Raw genomic sequence first — 15,861 nt, 5'->3', positions numbered from 1 at the left:
CTTTTAATAATATCTTTTGGAAGAACATAAATTGTTATTGCAAATTTCTGGAAAAGGTGAGCACTTTTATTCAAAATGCTTCCCATAAAGCAGATCCAGTGTTTACACTGGGGCTTTAAAAATTAGACCAAATCCCAAGCAATATATTTTATGAAAAACAAATTGGTGTTTTCAGTATTTTTTAACAGAGGCATGACTTAAAACTAAAGTAATAAAACCTAATCATAGTGACAAGTAAGCTAATTTTGCTGATCAAACACCCTAACAAGGTAAAAAATAAAAAAGCAACCCCTTTTTCATCACCTCCTATTTTAATAATTAACATACTAATTACAACTGAATTTATTTTGCCTCAAAAGTAGCCCATTTACAAATCTGCAACCCATGGAAAATGTCTTGGGTTCATCTTCTAGGGCAATGAAAGAAGGCATATATTTAAAAGTAAGAAAAGATTTATATTCCAGAATCCTCTTCATTCCATGTAAAGCTGCTTGCTATCTCTATAGCTGGATACCAAACCAAAAACCAAACCCAGCTGTCGAGTCGATTCTGACTCATAGCGACCCTGTAGGACAGAGCAGAACTGCCCCATAGAGTTTCCAAGGAGCGCCTGGCGGGTTCGAGCTGCCGACCCTTTGGTTAGCAGCCGTAGCACTTAACCACTATGCCGCCAGGGTTTCCATAGCTATAGGGTCGCTATGAGTCGGAATTGACTCGACGGCAGTGGGTTTATAGCTGGATAAAGCTACTTACATACAGTTGACAAAACTGTCTTAAAACCAAGTCATATCAGCTTAGATCATTCTAATGAAAAACGCAATATCAAATTTTCTAGATTTATTATTCATATTAGATTTATCGTTCATATTCATTAATTATTTTATAAATACTTGAGTAAGGCTGCCTTTTAAACTGTTTGATAAAGATTTAAGGGCCAGATGAAGTATTGAACATCTGTTGCTAGAAGTAATCTGTTCCCACTCCCCCCTCCCCCCCAAAAAAACAAACCCATTGCCTTAGAGTCAAACTCCCAGTATCTATTCATTTATCTGGCTTTTAGAAGATTCTTAAAACAGTGTGTTTTCCAAAGCTACAAAGGGAAGAAATAACAGTCCATCACGAAAAGCCTGTTTTGTCAATGTTCAACTCAACTGCCATCTCTCCACAAGTCTTCTCTGAATATCCCCATCTGGAAGCAACCACTCCTTCCTGTGAACACTCAGAGGCCTTCATCGGCACCTCTCTTTCTGCCCTCACCACTTTACCTCGCATGATCATTATCTATATGCATGTCTTCTTTCCTCTTCTGATTTACAAACTTCTTGAGGGCAGGACCTGAGTGTGATTCATCTCTGGATCCCTCACAGCATCCAGCACAGATTCTGGCAAGTAAGTACTCCTGGATGAAGGGGCAAGAGGGTCGCTCAAGTTATGACCTTTCTGAGAAAAAGGGGTCTCTTGGAAAGCTTCGCCCTGAAATAGATTTAATGGAATTGCTTGAACAAACAAAGGAAGTGGTTACAGAAGCTGTTGTAGGAAGCTCAGACTAAATGAGGCTTTCTCTGTCTCTAAAGCAAGGACTACAATTAGAAATCCACCTGAAGATAACTTAGTGAAGTGGATTTATGATAAAAGGGAATGACAGAAAGGAGACACATACACCCACATAGAAGAAGGTCCTAGAAGTTCCAAGGCAGAGTCATGGGCTGGAAACATGGATAAGCACCATTTCCAACTGTAATTCTTTTGCAAGTCTGAACCTTCTCAGAAAGTTGACCAGGATAGATTAGTAAAGTTTGAAAAATTAATGAAAATGGTTAAGTAGAGGACAAGGAGGGCAAACCTCTCTGTTTGGCCATCCACTAGCAGAAAGATAAGGAGAAAATCATAGAGGAAGTGGGATGACCCAATCAGACCACTCAAGGATGGACAATCCAGCTGTCACTCTGAAATCCAGTTACTCTTCAGCATTCTTGAAGAAAAAGAGACCTAAGCAGTTTCAGAACATCCCAGAAGCAAAGTGTTCTTTTAAGATTCTCTAGGAAAATGATCAAGCTCTTGCTCTTGACCAGGTACCACACTCACCAAATCCTCCCTCGGAATGGGAGGCCTCTGGACACAGAGCAGGATGTATCAAAATGATCAACCTTACAAAATACAAAGGAATATAAAGTTCTAACACTCTGTATCATTAAGCTTTAGCTATATTCCCTGGTAAGTTCCTCATTCTCTATATCTAAGTCTTTTGTAACATGCCCAAACCCACAATACAGCTCTTTGAAGTAACTAAGGCCAAGTAGACGTTGCTGGGAGGTAGGTAATACCTAAAACCTTAACACCACAACAACTGCTCAGGGAAGAAAGATTACAGGAAGCTCCCCTAAAACGAAGCCCAATTCTTGACCAGTTTTGCTTACTATTGAAGTTCTTGAGCTGACTCCTGGGCATTCAAGTTTTACCTAAAAATAATGCTCTTACTGTCAAATGCAAGCAAATATATCTTAGCCTGGTTTTGACTGAGAAACAAATCTAAATGTTGGCATATAACCATCATTTCAATTCATGCCCCACCCTCCAATCTAACTCTCAAAGTTTAGGTCTTTGGGCTGTGAGTGCCCCAATCATTCTTACGTTTCTCCAACTTAACGTATGTCACCAAGTATCTCCCTATGTTCAAAACACATTTTCTTCTGCGCTCCTTTTTGACTTGCATTTTGATCATTGCCCTCTCTGTCGTGAGATGACATGCTTTCTGTTTTGCCCAATGAGCCATCCTGTCACATTGATTTTATGTTCCAATAGTGCTTAGGTATTCACGGAACTTAGTTCTAGGTTTCTCCATGGGAATCAGTTAAAACTCTTGGGACATTATATTTCAAAGGATAAGTGAGAGATAAACAGAAAGAAAATTAATATGAACAGATGGATGAGGAAGAAAAGTAATAAGAGTTAAGCTAATTTGTGCTTGCTATTTTAGATATACTTCCAGGCTACAAAAAAGTGAAAACTAAAATTGAGGACTGAGACTTTCTAAACAAATCCACCAACAAAAAACAATTTGGTTCTTATGTTTATACAGATGATAATATACCTTAGCACTTGTTATGGGTTAAACTGTGTCCTCCAAAAGATATGTTCAAGTCCTAACCCCTGGTACCTCTGAATATAATCTTATTTGTAAACAGTCTTTGTAAATGTAATTAGTTAAGATGAGGTCTTTAGGGTGGGCCCTAGTATCTTTACGACTGGTGTCCTTATAGGAAGAGGAGAAAAGACACAGAGAGACACACATAGGAAAGAATGTCATATAACAACGGAGGCAGAGATTAGAGTTTTGCTGCCACAAGTCAAGGAACACCTGGAGCTACCAGAAGCTGGAAAAGAGAGGAATGATTGCCCTCTAGAGCTTTTGGAAAGAGCATGGCCCTGCCAACACCCTGAATTTGGACTTCTATCCTCCAGAACTGTAAGAAAATAAACTTCTGTTGTTTTAAGCCACCCACTTGATGGTAATTTGTCACAGCAGCCCTAGGAAATAACATAGGATATATAACATAATCAATCACAATGGCTAAGAAGCACTTCAAGTTTTAAAGAGTCTATGTCCTCCATAATAAAACCAACCTCAAATGGATAATTTCAGAAAGAGAAAAAGAATGCTGCTCTGGAAATGAAAAGATCTATGTGAACTGGCCTGTTACCTACTAGCTGGTGTCTTGGGTCAGTCACTATGTATACTGAACACATATGGCAAAGAGGTCTGGAGGTAAAGTCCCACGCTTCACCACTTGAGCATGCAATAAATGAATGCATGCAAGGGAAGAAAAGGTTACTACAGAGAAAAGAAGACACAAGTCTTTATTTAAGCTCATCTAAAGTTCTGGCGCAAATGGTTTGCACTCGACTACTAACCTCAAGGTTGGCAGTTCAAACCCACCCAGCAGGGCCATGTTAGGAAGGCCTGATGATCAGCTTCCATAAAGATCACAGCCAAGAAAACCGTATTGAGCAGCTCTACTCTGTAACACATAACCCATTGCTGTCGAGTCGATTCCGACTCTTAGTGACCCTACAGGACAGAGCAGAATTGCCCTATAGTGTTTCCAAGGAGCAGCTGATGGATTCGAACTGCTGACCTTTTGCTCAGCAGCCCAACGCTTAACCACTGCACCACCAGGGCTCCCTGTAACACATGGAGTCACCATTCATCGGAACTGATTCAACAGCAGTGGGCTTTTAAGGTTTCTACTTAGGCTTACTAAAAAAAAATTACTAAAACTTCTAAAACTTTCTAAAAGAAAACTTATTAAAGTTCTAAACCCTTGCATGGGGATTACTACAAAAATGAACAATTCTTATTAGAGACTCCTTTCCTCAACCTGACTAATGCTAAGTTCAGTGTTTGAAGGTGTGTCTATCTCTGTCTCCAAGTATGTATGAGGCTGCTTTTCAAAGCGCTTACTGAAAGGGAAGGCCGAAAAAGAACTGATGCTTTTGAATTATGGTATTGGCGAAGAATACTGAATATACCATGAACTGCCAGAAGAACAAACAAATATGTCTTAGAACAAGTATAGCCAGAATGCTCCTTAGAAGCAAGGACAGTCAGACCTCATCTCACTTACTGTGGACATGGTATCAGGAGGGGCCAATCTCTGGAGACCAATCCCCAGAGAAAGACATCATGCTTGGTAAAGCAGAGGGTCAGTGAAAAAGAGGAAAACCTTCAATAAGATGGACTGACACAGTGACTACAACAATAGGCTCGAACATAACAATTGTGAGAATGGTGCAGGACTGGGCAGCGTTTCATTCTGTTGTACACAGGTTCGCTATGAATTGGAACTGACTCGACCGCACTTAACAACAACACTGAAAAACCATGTTTCCCAAAACACTAATGGTCAGAACTGGCTGTACACTGCTCTCCTTAGAGATCTGCTCACAAGGGCAATTACATTTTTCAGCTGGCAGCAGACCTACTTTTCCTTAAAAAACAAAAGATCAAATATGTTTGTTTGCTATCCTCTACAACGTAATCTTTAAAACAGGAGCCACATCATAATATAGCTGTTGTGTACTGGAAAAAATAAAAGCACATAAACCGGTATAAACAATGAAGCTAGTAGGAAGGCATAAATATTAACATTTTAAAACGTGTTTCTGTGGATTAGAAAATGGTATGTAAGCATCTTATTTCACACACTTTCTCCTCATTTCTTCACTAATGCTCAAATGTAAACCTTCTGCATATATGACAGCAATAAAACACTGTATTTTGTATGGAGAAACCAACTCATTGCCGTTGAGTCAATTCCAACTTATATCAACCCTACAGGACAGAGTAGAACTGCCCACAGAAGATTTCCAAGGCTGTGAAACTTTACAGGGGCAGACTGTCACATCTTTCTCCTGCAGAGCGCCTCGTGCGCTGAAACCACCGACCTTCGGTTAGCAGCCGAGTGCATAACTGCTGTGCCACCAGGGCTCCTTGCATGAAGAAAAGGGACCAAATATTTAAATAAAGTATTCTAAAGCAAGGATCTGCAAACTCTGGCCCACAGGCCAAATCTGGCCCACAGCCTGTTTTTGTAGATAAAGTTTTACTGGAACACAAAGATGCTAGTTCATTTATGTGCTGTCTATGGCTGCTTTCATACTACAAGAGTAGAGGTGAAGAGTTGCAACAGAAACTGTGCATAAAATATTATCTGGCCCTTTGCAGAAAAAGTTTGCTGACCCCTGCTCTAAAGCAGTGTTAGGTGCTTTATTTCATTAAATCTTTCCGTGACAGAAGTTGTGTTATGCCTCATTTACTGATAGGGAAAATGAGCACCAGAGATTGAGAAGCCAGCCCTAGACAACACAGTTGTAATGTGTAGCTCCCTTACCTGCTCAGTCTCCACTAGGAGTGAGCTAGGCCAGCTCCCTCTGTCACACAGAAATATGTGTTAATCTCATTGATGCTCCAGCATAATTAGAGTAAATAAATTCTTACAGAAAGAATGGTGAGTAACTGGTTTTTCAGGCCCTGCGCCTGAAAGGGACTTCTCTCATGGGCTGGAGAAATACTGCCTGTATCCTGGGTTAAGCTGAACCCTGAAACAAAGAGCCATTTTGCTTACTGGCTCCTGTCTGAGATCCGGAAATCCCAAGAATAACCTCTTGCCCAGTTTCTGGCAGGATCCTGTGCTAGTTTGTGCCCAGAAGAGGTGAGAAATGTAATTCTGAAGAATGTCTCAAGGATACCAGCTTAAGAGCTGGCTACAAGCTACTTGTCATACACATTACCCTCAACTGAACCTCACTCAGCTCAGTGATAAAGATACCAACATTATTCCAGTTTTACAGATAAGGCGGCTAAGGATGGGGTACCTGCAGTTACTTGCTCAAGGTCACAACACAGTAAGTGATGGAGACAGAATTGCAAAAGCTCTAAAATTCTTCCCTTCATTTATTATTGCTTGTTTATATCTATTTTTTTTTTTTTTGCACTGTTTTAAGGTATATTTAAACTGTTCAGGCAGATAAGCAGTCTCAGGCCCTTAGCCCAAAAGATCGTTCTCATCCGTTTGCTTCCAACATCTCTGTGGCAATCACAAGAAGAGAAGATGCTGATGGCACTGTTATCTCCCATGGCATAAGCATCTTTTGCTTATTTCTTCTGTTGTCTCTCTTTCCATGCTATCACTCTCCCCCCCACCCCAATTTTAATCCTCCCTCTTTGCACGTCTCCAGGCCAGTCAGCAGCATCCAAGAGTACAGAGATGCAAACAGTGGGGGGCAGTAAAGTACAGGGTAAAAAATAAGGAAAATGTATTGGACCCGGGGTTCTTGCTCTCTGGCTACTAACTTGCAACATGTTTATGATCTTGGGCTGTTGAGGCGCACAAATGGGAAAATACAAGTTAGAAGGCCTCAAAAATTACTGAGCATTATACGAATGCCAGATGGCATCATCATATTGTCATCCATTGCTCACAGCTCAACCAGACATTTTCTCCTGGCCCGAACAGTTCATAACTGAAGACCAATGCCCTTTAAGTACCGTAGCAAGCGACCCAACTAGTTTCTTTCTATCTCTGATTTAGACTACTTTGTGTTTAACATGTTTTCTGAAAGAGTCCAGTTTCAGACAAATGCAAATACATACTAAAATAGAGAAAGGTCTTCTCCCTTCTCTTTTATAAACATGAAATCATTTTTATAGCCCTTAAACTATTATATTTAGAATGAATGTACTAGTTCTAAACATGCAAAGAACTCAGGCTGGAAATGACCAGGAACGTTCCAAATTTAAATCCCTGGGAATGTCAGCAGTGATTAGGAGCTACAGAGGTTTTCCCCCTAACCCAAAATACATGTTCTTAAAGCATGCCTCTTTGGACACCTCAGATTTCTGTAAGCTAGGGGGTGTGGCTGCTTGTCTTGCAAAAGGAATCTTGTTATGTTAAAGAGCAGAGGAGACCTGAAGTCTGGGCAGCTCCCACCCCTCCTACACCCTGCCCTTCCCCACCCCCAGGAAAAAGATTCTGTTTTGAGCTCTGAAGAGAGCTCTGGCTATTCCATCCAAGATCCTAGAGAAATGAGAACATGTTTGGGAATTTTTAGATAATCTCATGGATGGAAACCAACTTCTTAAGGTTTTTGGTGGATAGCAATGGTAAGAAGCTTGTCTTTACAGTACAACTGTAAAGAAATTAAATCACAAATGTATACATTCACTAATCAGTGACCACTAAATTTTTTCTCCCCAAGAAACCATTCCTGGCACCCAATCAAAGCTATTTCTACAATTAGCTCATTCACTTTCTTCAGGTTTGTTTGTGTGGCACAATCAAGTATCCGCACTCAGTGGTGCAGTAACCTCAGTGCACTAATCCAAGGGAAGAGTCAAAAAGAGTTGGGATGGACAGAAATCTATTCCACTTTAGAAAATGTAGCACAAATACAGACAATTATGTACTCATAGGTTCCACTGGAAAATGGAAGATTGTGCTGGTAAGTTAATCTCTCTCAAAACTGTGGGGGTCAGAGAATTCTCAATTAAAAACCTGGAGGGTGTTATAAGAATGTCAATATGAGCTTGGCTATATTGATTTGGCTGCACAAATTCTGCTGATTCACAGACACCACACAGTGAATTCTGCCCTCTGCTTAGTGCCTTTTATCATTGATTTAAATGTTTAAAAAAAAAAGGGGGGGGGGCACAAGAACAAACGAATTCCAAATTCTCCAAGCCAATCAAGCCCTAAATCTCCCACCTCAATGTATACAGCTGTCAGGAACTGAGAATGCAGACAGCACTTCAAAGGGTGCAAAGCACCTGAACCAAAACCCACTGCTGTCGAGTCGATTCCGACTCATAGCGACCCTATGAGGTTATGCTAATCCCTTACATGTGTACAGCGCTTTACATTTCCTGAAGCAGCTTCACATAATCTCATTTGTTTCTCACTACAAACACACAGAATAGGTGGCACAGGTACTAATATTCTCGTATGACAGACAAAGACACTTAATCCAGGTAGATTGAGGGACTTTGCCCAAGGTCACAGGGCAAGTACAGCAAAACCTGTGAGAGCCAGAACTTGATGGGACTGCCTTGTTTTTCCCAGTCTTGCAAGTTTTCTGCCTTTTGACAGGGTGCAGTCTTACACTTTTCTATTGCCCTCTATTGTTGTTGATAGGTGTCATCTACTTGGTTCTAACCCAGAATGGCCCTATACACAACAGAACGAAACACCACCCGGATCTATGCCAGCCTCACAATTGTTGTTATGCTGGAACCCATTGTTGCAACCACTGTGCCAATCCACCTTGTTGAAGGTCTTCCTCTTTTTCTCTGACCCTCTACTGTACCAAGCATGACGGCCTTCTCCAGGGACTGGTCCCTCCTGATAACATGTCCAAAGTACATGAGACGAAGTCTCTCCATCCTTTCTTCTAAGGAGCATTCTGGCTGTACTTCTTCCAAGACAGATTTGTTCATTCTTCTGGCAGTCCATGGTATGTTCAATATTCTTCGCCAACACCGTAATTCAAAGGTGTTGACTCTTCTTCTTTGTCCAACTTTAGCATGCATATAAGGTGACTGAAAACACCGTGACTTGGGTCAGACGCACTTTAGTCCTTAAAGTGATGCCTTTGCTTTTTAACCCTTTAAAGAGGTCATTTGCAGCAAATTTGCCCAATTGCTTTCTATTAGTGGAAAATACTTGGGTATTCCTTCTCTGACAGGTTTCTGCCTTGTACAGGTTCTAGCTTTCACAGGTTTTGCTGTATATGACAGAGCTGACACTAAAACCCGTCTCCTGATTCTTAGTACTGTGCTCTCTCACTGCACTTCCCCCCGTACTTTAGAACTGATTAACTCAATAAAAACGAAGACCAAAAACCTTAGGCTTTCTCACTCTGGAACATGGATCCACCAAGCCTTTTACCTTTAGTTTTCTTGATCTTTCTCCTGGGCAAAGCACACCAAAATGTCAAAATGCCAGATTCTTATACACTTCAAATTGGAGAGTTTGAACAAGAAAGCTTAAGGTTTTCAAGCTTGTTAAAGCCACAGTCACTCCGAGGACCGAGGCTTAATTCTCTGGTTACCAACCAATAGGGGAGATGGAAAGGCCTGGTAGATCAAGTTCACTCCCTGCAGAGGTGGTGATGGGAAGTCACTCTGTCTTTTCACTGTAGTTCAGAAGAACAGCCTTAGCCCAACCCTCTTGCTGGAGATGTATCCACAGCTGCACACTTACAGGAAGAATCATCTGGCTAAATTTTATACATTGTTTTGAAATTGTAGCTATTCATATGCTGTGAACATGACGGCAATGTTATTTTAACGGTGTGGCTATTTCTCCAAGAATCAGAATTCTTTCTTCTACTTCACTAGAGGTAAAGCCAAGATTGTAATGAAAGAATAAATCATATCACAGCTAGGAAATCTAAAGCTACTGATTATTAAAGAACACCTTGACTCACCTAAAAATACCAATCTCCACTGTCCAAGACAGTAACTCAAATTTGGGAAGTAACAATATATACCACAAGGTCTGCATTTACACTGCTAAGAACACAACAGAACACTTAGCACCACTTTAATCACATATCTAATTTGGAAAAAGTTCTTCAGTTACTTATCTGACCTTAGTGAATTTAGGATTCATAAAATGCTCACATAGTATCTATCTACATGTACCATGCTTTGGTCTGAAGAGAAAGGTGGCAGCATTCACTTATCTTGTTTGGCAAAAACTTTAAAAGCAATTCAATCTGACTATATATTTGCTCCTTTATGATTAATTTGTTATGTAGTCACGTAATATAAGATTCTGTGAGAATTCTGGGAAAATCCTCAATTTTTTCCCTACATACCTTTTTGAGGAGGAGCAAGCACAAGGAAGTGGGAGGTTGGAGGAGGAATTAGTATCGTAAGATGGACATATACCTTGAGTTTTTCATATACAGCAACAAGGAGTCACAAGCAAACAGTTGTGGGCTTGTGTCACTAGGATCTGCCACTTGTTTCCTTACCCACAAAGTTGGGATAAATAACTCTCTGTCCTGCCTATTGAAATGACTCAGCAGCAACAATTTTGGATTTTTTTTTTTTTTTCCCATATCTATCAGGCAAAGTGAAGAGGATTTGAAGCACTTACTGATCAAGATCAAAGTCTTCAGTATGGATTATACTACTGTATAAAGAAAACAAAGATCTTCACAACTGGACCAGTAAGCAACATCAGGATAAAAGGAGAAAAGACTGAAGTCGTCAAGGACTTCATTTTACTTGAATCCACAACCAACACCCATAGAAGCAGCAGTCAAGAAATTAAAGGATGCATTGCATTGGGCAAATCTGCTGCAAATGACCTCTTTAACGTGTTAAAAAGCAAAGATGTCACTTTAAGGACTAAGGTGAGCCTGACCCAAGCCATGGTGTTTTCAATAGCCTCTTATGTATGTGAAAGCTTGGTGATGAATAAAGAAGACCTGACACCTTTGAACTGTGGTGCTGATGAAGGGCACTGGATATACCATGGACTCTCAAAAGAATGAACACATCTGTCTTGGAAGAAGTAAACAGTCAGAACGCTCCTTAGAAGCAAGGATAGCGAGACTTCATCTCACATACTTTGGACGTGCTATCAGGAGGGGCCAGTCCCTGGAGAAGGACATCATGCTTGGTAGAGGGTCAGTGAAAAAGAGGAAGACCCTCAACAAGATGGACTGATGCAGTGGCTGCAACAGTGGGCTCAAGCATAACAATGATTATGAGGATGGTGCAGGACCAGGCAGTGTTTTGTTCTGTTGGACATGGGGTCGCTATGAGGCGGAAGTGACTTGAAGGCACGTAACAATACCACCACCTTAGGCAAATATCAAATGTGAAAATAAGATGGTATTACTTCATTAAGTATAAAATACTATGCTACACATATAACATACATATACTATATACAATATAGTATGCACACACACACACACACACATATTTTATGGAGCTCTGGTGGCATAGCCCTTAGGGGCTTGGCTGCTAACCAAAAAGTTGGCAGTTTGAATCCACCAACAGCTTATTGGAAACGCTATGGGACAGTTCTACTCTGTCCTAAAGGGTTGCTCTGAGTCCGAATCGACTTGATGGCAACAGGTTTTGTGTTTTTTTTGTATATACATTCTATATACTGTATGGAGCCCTGGTGACAAAGTGGTCAAGGGCTTGGCTGCTAACCAAAAGGTCAGTGGTTAGAATCCACAAGCCACTCCTTGGAAACCCTATGGGGCAGTTCTACTCTGTCCTACAAAGTTGCTACGAGTCAGAATTAACTCGACAGCAACTGGTTTTCTGGGGCAGTTCTACTGTCCTACAGGGTCATTATGAACTGGAATCGACTCAACAGCAACGGGTTTGGTTTTAGGTTTTGGTATACTATACACAGCGTATACACAAAACATACTTCTACATTGCTTAACCATCTTCATGGGCAAGGCTTCACAGGCATTTAGCCAGTTAATTACCAGCAGAAAAATAATCATGGAGTTGAGGATATAAATAATCAAGTTGGTTAGAAATTTATCATTATTTCTCTAGTGAAGTGTCTTATTGCCTTTATTTTAGACTGAGAATAATTACAACACACTTAGCCTAGAAACTAAATATAGGTGCCCCATATTAAAAATTATGCTAAAATTCTATAGGTGGGACTGGTCCCCTTCCCAATAATTTACTGTGTGTACTGTTCATTGGTGTTATTATGATCATGTGGCTATAAATTACTTAAGTAAATGTGGCCATATTCCTGCATGTGTTTATTTATGGTTGGGTTCATGCAAAATGCTGCCATTTGAGACTTTACAAAACTAACGCCAGTAACATTAAGCTCAATGCAGCTCAGGAGGAAAAAAAAAATCCATTATTTTACTGGATGGATGAATAGATGAATGGACAGATGGAGATATACATATACAGGTAGCCCCTGACTTAATGAGGTTCCATTTCGATGTTTCTATCGTATGACGATTCTGACATAAGTCAAATACCCTTTTATTTTTTTAGTTTTCATTACTATTACTTTTATTATCAGTACCTTTATAAGTCTAATTTTTGTCTTCAGGACTTGGAAACATTACACAGAAACTTACACACATATTTTAACATTGTATGTAGTACATATTACTAACCATAAGATAAAAAAAAAAGATGGTGCTAAGTGCGGTTCACTGTAACTTGACTACCTGTATACCAAACCAGTTGCCACTGAGCCAGTTCCAACTCATGGCAACCTCACGTATGACAGAGTAAAACTCTGCTCCACAGGGTTTTCGATGGCTGATTTTCCAGAAGCAGATTGCCAGGCCTTTCTTCCAAGGTGCCTCTGGGTGAACTCAAACCTCCAACCTTTCAGTTAGCAGCTGAGTATATTAACCATTTGCATTACCCAGGGACTGAATGACTGACTCTCTCTCTATATACATACATGCACTACCCAGGGACTATACACATGGGTGGCGCCAAGTGGTTTGCCCTTGACTACTAACCAAAACGTTGGCTGTCTGAACCCACCCAGTGGACCATGGAAAAAAAGGTCTGGCAACTTGCTTCCGTAAAGATTACAGCCAAGAAAACCCTTTGCAGCTCAATTCTACTCTATAGCACATGGGGTTGCTCAATGGCAACGGGTTTATATATATGAACTAATCTCAAAGAAATACAGGATAACATCTCAGGGAAACACCTGTCTATCTTCAGAGCAAGTGAATGCCACCAGATTCGATGGCAGCATTTCTAATCTTTTTCATATCAAGGCACACAGAGAAAATGTTAATATTAGCTTTCTGAATATTTTACCCATGGCTGAGACTGACCCCCTCACTCAGTCAACTTGTCACAAGATCAAAGTATTCTGAGGAAAATGTGCGCTAACAGTGACACCCTAACCTTGTTATATATGGTGAGTAGGGGGAGTTAGAGATAGTCTCTAATTTTAACTAAACTAACACTCAAAAAAGGAACAAGTAACTTTTTAGAGTAGTAAATACTAGTTTATATGTGGGACCTGCATGCTCAGAATTTTTTTTTTTACTAATAGGGGTGCATAACCAAAAAAGCTTAAAGACCACTGATCTAGAGGACTCTGCCATGCTCATTTCTAAATATCTCAACTTCTGGGTCAAACCTTTTTTGTGTTTCCAACTTTGTGACAGGAAGCTTTATTCTTTAGGTCCTTCTTTCCCTTGATTCTCACTCATCCATCCCCCAGACTGAGCTATAATCTCTATGAACTTAAATTCCAAATATACATTACCAATCCTGATGTTTCGCCAAAGCTCCAGTGGGGTACATACAGTTGTCTACTGGACATCTCTGACTGGAAAGCCACCGAGAACGTGAACACCACATGTTCAAAATCAAACCTACCTTCTTTTTTCCCCAAATCTGCTCCTTTTAACTTTTTCGATTTCTATTAAGGACATAACATTCCCTAGTCACCCAGGGCTGAAATCTGGGAGTCACCCCAGACTCTTTCTCCTGTTCTTCAACTCCAATCAACTGCTGAATTCTGAAATAAAGGTATCTAACAGTGTCTATCTCCTGACCTTTCTTTGTATTGCTGGTATCTCTGTTCAGTCCTTTATCACCTCTAACAATAAAAATAACAATAATGATGAATACTTATTGAGCACTTACTGTGTGCCAGACACAGTTCTAAGTCCTTTAACATTATCGTTTTAGCCTTCATAACAACCCTATAAGGGTTGTGAACCTAGTACGTAAACTCACTGTGTTTTCACTGTCTTCTAACTCAAATTCATTCCCCATAATGCTGTCTAATAAATCTTGCAGCAGCACCACTTTGGTAATGCCACATCAGCCTAACACCCAAAATCTTCAATGGTTCACCAATGTCAAGCAGAGAAAGTTCAAATTTTTTAGCCTGGTAGTCAAGACCCTCCAATATCTGACCCCAACTTACATCTCCAGACTGCCTTCTTTCACTGCTCCCTCCCACCCTTATTCTCTAGGCAGAGTGCGCCACTTACTGCTTTCTTCACTCAAGCCGCACTTTCTGAATCATGATCTTGCTCCTGCTGGTCCCCATGCCTGGAACGCCCTTGTTCCTACTTCCCTAAATCCAAAACAAAAAAAATAAAGCCTTCTTCATTCCTGAGCCAGAAGTAAAGATCTCTCCTCCTCTGAATTCTGTGTGCTTTGCCTGTACTTTCCACGTCAGTCTCTAATACCTGATATCAGGTATCAGTCTCCCTACTAGACTGTTAGGTCCTTGGGAGTGAAATTTTATTTGTATACATCTTTTAAAGTCTTCACATAAAAGAGATACAATAAACATCTGGTGAGTAAGTGAAAGAAAGTGTAAAACATCCAACTTTTCTCAAAGGTAAGAACTATATAGCTTGGCTAGATTAAGAAAAATTTATATTATCTGGGTATTTCTAATTAGGCAGGTCGGTCCCCTAGTCTTCTATGTAATTGAAACTAGACACACAGACCAAAAAAGGTGGTACTTCCAAGAAAAAAGGATAACCAAGTGAACCAGTACTGCTGTTTGCTGTGGTTATTTTAGTCTCCTTTCTTCCTTTGAACTAAGGAACACAAGGTCACAGCTACGTTATGCCACTTTAAAGTTAAACATTTACTAGGTGTTTTTTTCCTTTACACTGGAATTTACCTTCATTTCTTATCCTTCGACTTGCCTTTTTCACTGCAGGTTGCAGAGCTATAATTTAACTTATAATAAATGCTCTGAATACAGAAAAACTTTTAGTCAATTATTATACAGTGGGGTATGGCTTTGGGGTGCTATGTGGTAATACAAATAGAATCTGACCAACTTCTAAAGAGCAGAGTGCAGTATTTGAGACAGTGGCAGCAGTAAGAACAGATTAAAAAGAAAACTAAATCTCTGGAAAACGCAGACATGGGGTAGATACCATCCAGCTGTGTCTATTACAATTTCCAGTCACAGTACATTTCATGACTTAAGCATTACATAAGCTACATATTTCAAGCTCTCATTCTGCCAATAAACTTTAACTTTCATTTGAGTATATAAAGGTGGTAAAAAGAAACCCAACCACAAAAGAGCAAAATAGAAAAATTTCAAATAGATTATGGTCTTTTAGAGAATATGACAAGTTTAAGAACAAAAACCAAATCTAAGAATATCCAAACACACATGTTCACATACATAAATATTACCACTTTGCTGGTGGGAAGAGTAAAGTCAGCATGTTGCTGCTGAGTAGATCCCAGCTCATAGTGACCCTATAGGACAGAGCAGAACTGCCTCATAGGGTTTCCTGGGCTGTAAATCTTTAAGGGAGCAGACTGGCAGGTCT

General features: G+C 40.1%; 1 protein-coding gene across 7 annotated transcripts in view; it reads right to left on the bottom strand.

Moving 5' to 3' along the window:
* Nucleotides 1–15,861, bottom strand: part of NFYC (nuclear transcription factor Y subunit gamma) — a 76,156-nt gene that overhangs the window by 36,440 nt on the left and 23,855 nt on the right. The window contains exon 2 of one of the 7 annotated variants that reach the window (XM_010595261.3): nt 14,545–14,630. The exons of 5 other annotated variants lie outside the window; for them this stretch is intronic. Coding sequence is in view for 1 of the 2 variants with exons in the window: in XM_023554583.2 (XP_023410351.1) it covers nt 1,266–1,278 (13 nt within the window). In the remaining variant the exon portion in view is untranslated. Of the gene's footprint in view, nt 1–1,265; nt 7,490–14,544; nt 14,631–15,861 lie in introns of those variants that run through there. One more of the 7 variants, XM_023554583.2, reaches the window with a different exon arrangement.

Source organism: Loxodonta africana, chromosome 3 (assembly GCF_030014295.1).
Source record: "Loxodonta africana isolate mLoxAfr1 chromosome 3, mLoxAfr1.hap2, whole genome shotgun sequence".
NCBI lineage: Eukaryota > Metazoa > Chordata > Mammalia > Proboscidea > Elephantidae > Loxodonta > Loxodonta africana.
The sequence above is the reverse complement of the archived record's forward strand: the minus strand, read 5'-3'. Positions and strand labels throughout refer to the sequence as shown.